Source organism: Centruroides sculpturatus, unplaced genomic scaffold, assembly GCF_000671375.1.
Source record: "Centruroides sculpturatus isolate CEXI.00-Female unplaced genomic scaffold, Cexi_2.0 scaffold1352, whole genome shotgun sequence".
NCBI lineage: Eukaryota > Metazoa > Arthropoda > Arachnida > Scorpiones > Buthidae > Centruroides > Centruroides sculpturatus.
In genome coordinates, this window is record NW_019385629.1 from 14578 (window position 1) to 25338 (window position 10761).

At 28.1% G+C, this 10761-nt stretch overlaps 1 protein-coding gene across 1 annotated transcript; it reads right to left on the reverse strand.

Moving 5' to 3' along the window:
* Positions 1 to 8439: 8439 nt before the first annotated feature.
* On the reverse strand, positions 8440 to 10164 carry LOC111640737 (neuropeptide Y receptor type 1-like; the record flags this gene model as incomplete). Its single annotated transcript, XM_023386780.1, has 3 exons — positions 10081 to 10164; positions 8959 to 9982; positions 8440 to 8585 (listed from the first exon to the last, which is right to left on the reverse strand). Coding segments are annotated over exons 2-3 (941 nt in total), but the record flags the coding sequence as incomplete, so codon positions are not given.
* Between the last annotated feature and the right edge of the window lie 597 nt (positions 10165 to 10761).

Genomic DNA, 10761 nt, shown 5'->3' on the forward strand with positions numbered 1-10761 from the left:
TTCAATTAAATCATATAACGGTTCTCTGAATATAAATATTAATTTTTTAACAGCCGGATGGTTAAAACTATTCGAAGTTTTATAAAATAATATTTTATCAGATAAACTTTAAATGTCTTCCTTTTTTACTTTTATTATATCGAATAAAAATGTCTCTGATATGTTTTATTATTAATTATTAGATATCACTTTTCTCAATAATAATTTATGCTTTGTAATAAGAGTAATGACATATGAAAAAGTAAATAAATGGCACATGTACAGTTAAGTAACTGTCCTTCATCATTTAGAAGTATTAAAAAACTAAAATTTTTTATAAACATTTCAGCTGTATGATTTTTACTGGGGTTTCACCAACGGGATCGCGTGAAATCACGGGTCCGCCTGTTTTTGACTCAGGAAATATCCCAGAAAATCCCGCAAATTTCTTAAAAATTTACTTTTCTCTTATTTTGTGTTAAAGTTAAGAAAATTTTGCAAATAGAAATTATAATTAGCCCATAAACTGTCAGAATACATTCGTATTTATTAATTTTAAGCCTGCTTATTACTTTTTTAAATTTTTGCTTATTATGGCATGTCACACATTGTCGATAATCTATATGTAGCCTATTTGTGGCAGAACTCTGAAAATTCTTTACTTGTCAGAACCTAAAATATCTGAAATAATTGGGCTTATGCTGTCTTAATTTTTAACCATGCCCAGTAGCTTAAATAACTGCATTATGCCAGGTTGTGCAAATTAGGCAAGGACACAAAGGAGTACGAAGTATGCAAGTATGAAGTTTTTCTGCATAAACCTGATTATTAAAGCCAAACGATCTCCCGAATTATTGGGCTATAAGCTGAATGCCGATATTAAGCAGCCGAGGTAGACAAATCAGGAATACTAGACGGCAAAAAGATACTGTAACGCATCTCGAAATGGAACTAGAAATTGTCGATGCTACAGGTGAAAAAACACATTATGTCTGCCTTCTCTTAAATGCATTAAAGACGATCAATTGAATCGAAAAGGGTATTCTCGGTAGCAGGACTTTTCATTACTAAAAAATAAGAATCAATTTGAGTGATCGGAGTATTGACCATCTTTGCTTTTTAAAATCTTATTATAAAAATTTACAATAATATTGTGTATTGTGTTTTATTTAAATAACGAAAATTACCTTCTAACTTAGAAGTTTGATCTAATAAGTAAGTTCATTTCTTCTTTAAATTTTCAACTTAATTAATTAATTTAAAATGCTTTTTTCTTTTCTTTTGTAAGCGGTTCCTGCAATCTTTAATAAACTTTTTCTTTTTGTGAAAATTTCTAGGTATTTCAAAGGTAATTTTTAATACATATTTTACACAGCATTATTAATAATATTATTAAGGAGATTGAAGAACGTATTAAATTACTTCAAAATGAAATATAATTATATCATTCGATTCGAAGATTTATTTTATATCTTAAAAATAATTAATTATATCTCGGGATTTCTCGGAATCCCGGGAATGAGAAACCATAATTCATACACATGAATAATATACTGCATTACAAACAAAAACCAGGAATTTATAAAATGTTGAAAGATAAAAAATTGAATGAATTTATAAAATATATTTAAAAGTTGGGTTATTCATAACAAAATATTTGGTAAACCAACATTCCAAGTAGTTTAACAATCAGTGCTGAATAATTAAAATGTTCTTCATTCCATTATAACTGTTAAAACCGAATAAAAGACTTGGTAAATTAGTTTATTTAACTGTTTCTACAGTTTACAGCAACAAGTACTCAAAAATTTTCATCTTTACAAAGAATAATGGTTTGTTTTTTATATATGTTATTACCATTATAATTATAAATCTAAAAAAGTTATAATTTATTAATATAATTAAATGCATTAACTTTATGTAATATATATATATATATATACACACAATCTTTTATTATAATATACAATATGTGTGGAAAGTAATTAGGTATTGTGAAATCGCTATAAGTTTAGCAATAATAATTGAATCGATATAATTGAATAGTAATAAGATTTATGTAATTCTGTAGCCAATCAGTGAAATTTTATAATTCCTGCGCGTGTAGTGAGAGAGGCCGAGAGAGGCCGATCGCGCAGTGGCACAGAAAAATGGCCTAACTTTTGTCTCTTCAGGAGGGAGCTACTGCACTCTGAGGTGTGAAAATGAATACTTGCTGTGTAGATAGTGGCATATGGTATGGGACATCATGCTACAATCCGTCCGTAAACAATCAAGAATTGTCATTCGAAGCTAAAATGACGATAGTTCGGTTCCGGAAGCACAGTGAAGTGGCCACCATCAACGAAATATTTTCTGCGCGATACATCGTGAGGAAAACATTTCTTTGATGGATGGAGCTAGCGCCTACATTGAATTTTAAGGCATGATGATGTATTTCCATTTAATTAGTCCTAAGTCAAATAATTTTATTACCTTATTTTAAGAAATATAGAAATTATGGCGATTCCGCAATGCATATTTACTTTCCATATGCATTAACTAATTTAATTTGGAATATTTAGAGATTTCTCTCTTTTCTCTAATAAAAACAAACATATTCATAAAACTTATTGATAAAATATATTTTTATTTTTATGCAATAAATCAACCTGATATATACCTAACTATAAATTTAAATAATTTACATTCATGATTAATAATTTTATAGTTTTATATAAAAAATTGTATATATTGATCCCTTTAAAGAAAGTAACAGTAATCAAAAGTGTTCATAATTCAACAAATTAAGATACACAAATAATAATAATTAAATTTTGATTTCCTAACACTTACCCTGCTACGAACTAATAATTATAAAAGCAGCAGAATCTGTGTAAATGGGAATCGCACCATACGATTTGGGTTTAAACAGGTTTTACTGTAAAATAAAAATCAGGCAGCAAGTATTTATATATTTTTATTAGTGATTGTACAAATAACAATACTGTATAAGTTTACTTGCACAGTTATAAAACAGGCATTACAACGCAATTTATTTGAATAAAAGACTTTTTATAATGTAGTACATTTGACTCGAGTAAAAGACAGTACTGTTTATTTCTATAATATAAACTTATACGATTATAAATATGTTATATTCATTTTGTCAGAATGTTGTACATTATTATCTCAATTTGACGACTGTTTAAACTTTCTCGTTGCAACAACTACAGATATGACACCAGATTGACGTTAACGATATAACTTATTGATATATCATTACTGTTTATTATTATATCCAGTGAAACTTGTAAAATTTACAGCAAAAGTTCTTTGTAGTATATATTTGTTTATATAATACAGGACATACATTTATAATTGTAAGAATGGATAAAGAAACATACATATATTCTTTATTGTTTTATGTATAATAAAACAAACGTGATAAATAAATTAGTATTTATTATTAGATTAATAAAAAAATAACTTAATTAATAGCTACGAAAGTAAAATCTTAATTTTATTTTAACAGATCATTTAGCAATAACAAATGTTGCAATTAACGATTATATAATTATTTTATGTTAAAATAAAAGAAATATCACCAACAAATTTACTAAAAAAAAAGTCTATGCTTCTTAGTTTTATTAATATCTTTATATTACAATATTGGTTTATTTTCTACATAATTTTATTACATGACGACTATATAAAAAACTAAATTTTACTATAGAAATTCAGTTTATATAATGAATATAAAAAATTTTCAATAAACATATATCCAAATATATAGAATTAAAAAGTTCAAATAATGTATAAATAAATAATGAAATAAATGAATATATATATAAATTATATTACATTATCCTTTACTTTAATTTTTAATTTAAATTAGGATTTAACGCAATCTAATCTTTGTTATCTCTAATGCACAATTCAAAGCAATTCTCTCTTAAGACACTTACTATAAAAAGTTTAGTTTATTCAATTTATAATATATGTTATATATTTAAAAATTCATTCGTTTTCCTTCGTGTTTTCTTTTCAAATATAAATATTTATGTACAGAAGAGCTAAACTAACACAAATATTTAAACAAAATGCAACTTACTTCTCTGTTATAAATCCAGCACAAATATGTTAGTTTTTCAATTCTGTTATTTTTTAAATTTTTAAAAGACATAAATATATTAGTTTATAGTATAACAAACGAAATAAATATTACAGTTTTGATTAAATTCTCCATTCTTAAGTATTCTTTTATCGAATATTTTCAAACAATTTTTGTTAGCTTGTAAAAAGAAAAAATTAAAAAATTCATTAATTATGAAGAGATTTTCAAGAAAGTTTTCTAGTGAATTTAGTTAAATATGGCTACAGAACATTACGTGTTAGGAACAATAAACGTCGGAATAATAAGAGTAGATATTACACAAGTAACGTTTTATCATATATGATCATCGATTATATATATATAGATTACGTATAATATGTTACGTTAAGTGAGGTTTTTAAGTTTTAAAAAGTAAAGGGGACAACATTCACAATCAATACATGAAGATGTTGATTGTGAATGTTGTTCCTTTTACTTTTTAAAACTTAAAAACTTCACTTAACGTAATTAATTTATAGAAAAAGAACTAACATATCAATAAAATATTCAAAAGCAACATAAAAAAATATAAGAATTGAAAAATATGAAATTAAATTTTAAAAAAATCCATATTTATACAATATTTTTCGCCTAGAATATTTCATAAATTTCAATCTTTTTATATGTAATCTATCATTTGGCCCTATTAAATATAGATACTATTCTTTATTTAGTATAGAACGACTGTAGTACATTTTTACTGTATCACTTTAAATTACTTTGTAAATTAGGAAAGACTTAAATCCTAAATTAACAAGTTAGATGAATGGAAAGTACATTCAATTTAAATTATAATTTTTTATTGAAATTTAAAATTGAATTTATTCGAAACTAAAATATATACTGCTAAGGGATACATTTCTAAGTACAGAATATGTAATTGGTACCAGTTAAAAAAATCGATAGTATTAACTTTATAAAAATATGAAAGAAAGTCACGAATTTTACTTCACTAATAAAAATTTTATTACTATTTTCATTTACCCTATATTAATGTATTTCACTGAATAAATGTTACTTTCTTATAAGGAGATTTGAATATCCATTGATAGAATAGAAACCATATTTGTATATGAAGAGAAGAAGAAGAAGGATAAGAAGAAAAATAGTAAGTATTTATCATTTTATTTATTCTCATTTTACACAGTTAAATGATTGAATGAAATTCAATTTAGCAGATAAAAAAGTTTCAAATGTTATATATCCATTCAGGCATTTAGACAATGTAACAAATATGGAGGTTGTTGGACAGAACTAAATTTTTCAAATTAAAATCTAATTACTTAAACAGACGAAATTTTTAAAAATGCGGAGTTATATTTCTGCCTAAATTCTAATAAAAACATTTTTTTATGATAATTAAATAGACAATTTTCTTTTTTCTGTAAAGAAGATAAGGAAACAAACATTTCGATTTTATTTAATAAAATATACGTTTGGTTCTACTTAGAAGTAATTGAAGAAAATTACAGAAATATAATTTAGAATATGTAATTCTCTATAGAAACATAATAAAATTATAATTCAATTAAAGTTTAATGTAATATATGAAACTAAAATATGTTATCCAAGATTAACCAAAATGTAATTTAAATTTTTATTTTTAAATAAAAAAAAAACCTCTTTAATTAGTCAAATCTAATGATTAAGAATCAGGGAGTTAAACAGGCTCTATATTTTACATTATGTTTAGCACTGACTATAGCTATAGATATTTCATTTCAAAACTATAAACAAAGGTTTATTTTCTATAAATTAAAATATATTTTCGTATATAATCGTCGCAATATTGTTTTTCATGTTTTCTACCAGCATGTTTATAGAATTATTAAAGGAATTGACGAAAATTTACTGATGGAAATGAAAAACGCACCCTCCGTTATTATTTTAAACAATTTGATAGAAGATCTGAACATCTAATACTAATACAGAAGGATATCAAATTAGCAAAATATGTTAGAAAATTCATTTAAAATTTTCTGTATTATAATATATTGTAGAATGTGAATCAATTCGCCATCCTGAAAGTGCTGTTGATATCTAGAACTATCAATTTGCCGGCAGAGTTTTATCAATTGTTTTTGTCTGACGACATGTGAGAATGAAAGGATCACCAGCAACCTATCAAAAAGGTTGTAACTTACCAAATGGAAAAATAAATTGCTCCTTTTCATTCGATTTACAAGCAGAAGAGTCCACACGAACTCTCGGTTCAAGAATGTAATCAATAGGAGATGCAATTTAATATGTCAATAAAAAACGATACTTATGATTTAATATAGGATCTAGTATATTTCATAACCCGTATAAGTTATTNGGGGGGGGGGAATTTCGAAAAATCCCTTTGTATGTTCTTATGACGCAACCTAACTGTGTACCAAATTTCAACCTTCAACTGCTAACCGTTTGGGCTCTGCACTTCTTATTATTATTCGGAGTGGCTATTTCAAAGAGCAATTCTGAGAACTAAAAATAATATTGTCGACGATATCAACTTTAATATTAAAACGAAAATTCCCGGTAATATTCAAAAGAAAATTCAGAACTGGCAAGAGCTTTTCCTCATTTAAGTTTGGACATTGTATACAATATAAATCAAATCAACTTGCTATTAACAAATACACTAAGTACACTTTACACAGTTTTCACACTTTATTTTCGATTTATATTCAGTCACTGTATCGCTTTGAATACTCACACTTCACAGTTTGTTTTTATTCACTCACTGCACTACTTTGGAATTTTCACTTCTTTTTCGGTTCTTCCCTTCGTCACTGATAAGAAACTGACGTTCGAACCCACGACGGATCTTGCTTTATATATCCCCACCAATGGGTAGTCCCACCCATACAAAAAACGCTTCGAATGGTCCACAATGTTCCAGAACATTCCACAACATTAGGAGTGTTCTGGAATGTTCCACAATGATCTGGGATGTTCCGAGATGTTCCCTAACGTTCCAGAACATCCACCGAACATTCCGGAATGTTGTGGAATGCTCTCGAATACTCTCGAATGTTCTGGACTGTTCTAGAAATTTCTAGAGGGCGAAACGTCCAGCCTTTTATCTTCAACAGCACGCCCTTCAGGTAAAAACGGGAACCTTCTTCATGGATGCGGGATAGAAAGCTACCACACCATATAACTCCCTTGATCGTACCGGGACTCGTTTTTGAGTTTTAGCGGCAGCACATTGTACACTTACCTTTATAATATATATTGATTCTATTTTGATGTATATTAAGATGCCGTTGACACTCTTGCTCTTAAAATATTTTAAAACTAAACAATAAAATATATCAAAAATACTGTCTGATTTATAAATGGCTTTTTGATACAAATATTAAACTATATCCTTATTTACATATTTACATATTTTAATTGTAGTAAATTAGGTACAAGCTAAAAATATTGTATAATATTTCAACTAAAATTTCCAGCAGCTGGATTATTATTATTTTCTTAATTTGGGGTCCCATTTAGGAAAAATTTAATAAAACCAAACCTTTCTCATTAATTTTGTAATAATTGAAATATTTTTAAAGCCTTCCTTATTTAAAAACAATTTAAAAGTTATATGAATAAAATTGTCATTAAGTCATAGCAGAAATATGACACACGACCTCCTCTATCTCCCCTTCAGTTCCATACTCCAAAATTTAACAGTACAGTCGACCCCCCCATAACACGGTAGATACGTTCTGTTCTTTATGAAATTGATGTTCTACGAGTCCTTAAATACATGAGCCAATCACAGCCCGGCACGTATACAATTTACGGACTACGGCTAGAATAAAATTAACCGATTCTAGACTAATTTGACTGAACATTTCCAAAACACATATAATTTTTGGGAATAATCCATATAAACTATGCTATAAACAAAAAAATTGTAGGATTACTTACCGAGTGCGCACCGTTCGACGACGCCATTGCTTAAGCTTGTTTTCGTCGTGGAGCGGCGCATCGAACGGCGGGCTCATGTTTCCTGATAAGTTATTTTTCTGCGAAAAATTCGCTAAACTTTAGAGACATCATTAATTAATATAAATATAATTTTTATGGACGTTAAATAATACATGGTTTTTAGTAGGTCCGTTGCTGGTTTAAACTCAACGGTTTCTGCAATATCCGCTATTGGTCTAGATTCGACCAATCCTGTCGCGACACGAGTCGACAATGACGTTTTACCGTTATATAGGAGTCTCTTTTAGCGTGTTTATACGAATACGGTCGCAATTTTTTCGCTGTTATATACGAATCCGAATTATATGAACCCGTTTTATGGGGGTCTACTGTATAAATGTTTATTATATGCAAGTTACCAAGCCAATTTTCTTTTCTCAATCTTTACACCATATTGAGATTTTAAACTAAATTCGCCATACAAGCACACATCCACGGTATTGTTTTCTTCTTTCTTTTGGACTGTTCTAGGTTCAGTCAAATGCATGTCAAATTTCTGTTTATGCTATAATAGCCGAGAAAGTAAACTTACTCAAGTTACTAATTTACAGTATTTTATTTACTACTAGCAGATAAGCCCAGAGTTGCTCGGGCAAAAAGTAACGATAACGAAAATTAAGATTATTACGTTGTAGCCAATCTTAACCGTTTTCTCAGAATGCAAGAATTAGGTTGCCCTGTTTCCAGACTAATTAGATAATTTTTAGATGTGTCTAAAAATATGTTCTATTTCTCGCAAAAACGCAAAAAACCGCATCTGCGCCTGTAAATCTTGCACGTCGCTTTCTCTTAACACTTCAATTGTTTCTCAATCACTTCCATTGTTAACACTTCCCCCGCGAAAGGAATTTCGAAAANAAATATTTTAAGAAACTCACCTTCTTTTTATTTCTAGTAACGGTAGCATCCCTATTATCTTCAGCATTTCCGGGAGTTCTCATATTTCTTAATCTGATTCCCATTTTGCAATAAGCGTAACTGATTACACAAAGTGGTATGAAGTATTGCAGAGATACCAATACATAACTGTAAAATTTCCAGGCATTTTCCGAAATTCCGGAATTAATGCATTGATATTGAGTATAATTTATCGTACTATCAAAAGGTTTTTTATCCAATCGATAAGCAATTAAGTTTGGAATACCAGCAGCACCCGCAAAAGCCCAGATACCAACAATAGTCATTTTCGCTCTCAGTTTTGTTGTATGCGCCCTTAGAGGTTTTATAATTGCTCTATAACGGTCTATTGCAATTGCCGTTAACGTAAATATACTGACATTAACTGATAAAACTTGTACGAAAGGGCAGAAAGCACACATAAATGATGGTAATGCCCAATGTTGTAAAAGAGCAGCTTGAAAATGAAACGGTATAGAAAATAAACCAATTATAATATCAGCGCACGCTAAATTCGCAATGAAAAAGTTGATAACCGTCTGCATTCTACGACTCGTAGCGATTATCCACAAAACACACAAATTTCCTAACACAGTAAGTACTGACACAGTGCCGTAACATATCGATAACAATACGACGACAGCTACAGGTACTTCATAAATACCAAAATTATTCGAAGTAGAACTTTGTGGTGTTGTTAACTCTGTTCCATTCATTAAATATAACTCTGTTCCATTCTGCGAATAAACTTCTGTTCCGTTGAATGAATAAATCATTGTTCCTTTCAGTCAATAACCCATAACACATGATATAATTTCAGCCAGATTTGTTATTATAGATCTATTTTAACATTTTTGTTTTTCTCCTTATAAATCATTGTAACGAAACTCAACGTTAACTGATGCATCCTCACTCCATAATTGTAGCAGTCCTTCTGAACGCAGTAGAACCCTATACAAAAGCGCTTCGTAAATACTTCGAGCATGCGTGTCATGTCACTTTCTTCTACTAACCCAGAAAAATTAAACGAAGAAAATTCTTGTTAAATTTCTATATTTTAATTCTATATTGTATCTTTTATTATTTTTTCTTTTAAACCTTACCTTTTATTAAGTTTAGTAACGTTTAAATAAGTCTTTTCTTAGGTACTATATTTCGTCGCACGTGGAACTTCAATATGATGTTATTAGTTCACCTTCACAATTGATTTTCGTGAAGAATAGTTCGATTGACGCTAGTCAGATGGCACCACTGTTAAATAGAATTTCACTTATCGATCCCCAACGTACAGATCGATTATCTTCGAATAACATCTGTCAAAGCACTCGTTGAAAGTCAGACGTAAGAGTGATCCTAAGAAAAACATATCATATATAACGTCATATTATGTATATATCAATATAATATATATATTATTAAATTATTGAAAAGGACACTTATATATATATATATATATATATCTGTTTTTTTCCCAATAATTTTATCAATAGGCTGTAGCAATTAATTGTATCATACTTAAGCTTTTTTAAAATAACATAATACAATCAACTAAAGAATTCTCCAATAAATGTAAAATACTCTAAAATATATCATTTAATTTAATTTAATCATAAATTTAAATGTATGTACTGTACAGTACATATGTGAAATACATTCAGAATAACTTAAATTATAGATTTGTAAATATATAAATTAATTTATTATTATAGTTAAAACATACTTGACTAAATAAACTAAATAAATAAATTATTTAGGTAATATAATATTAATTAATTATATATATA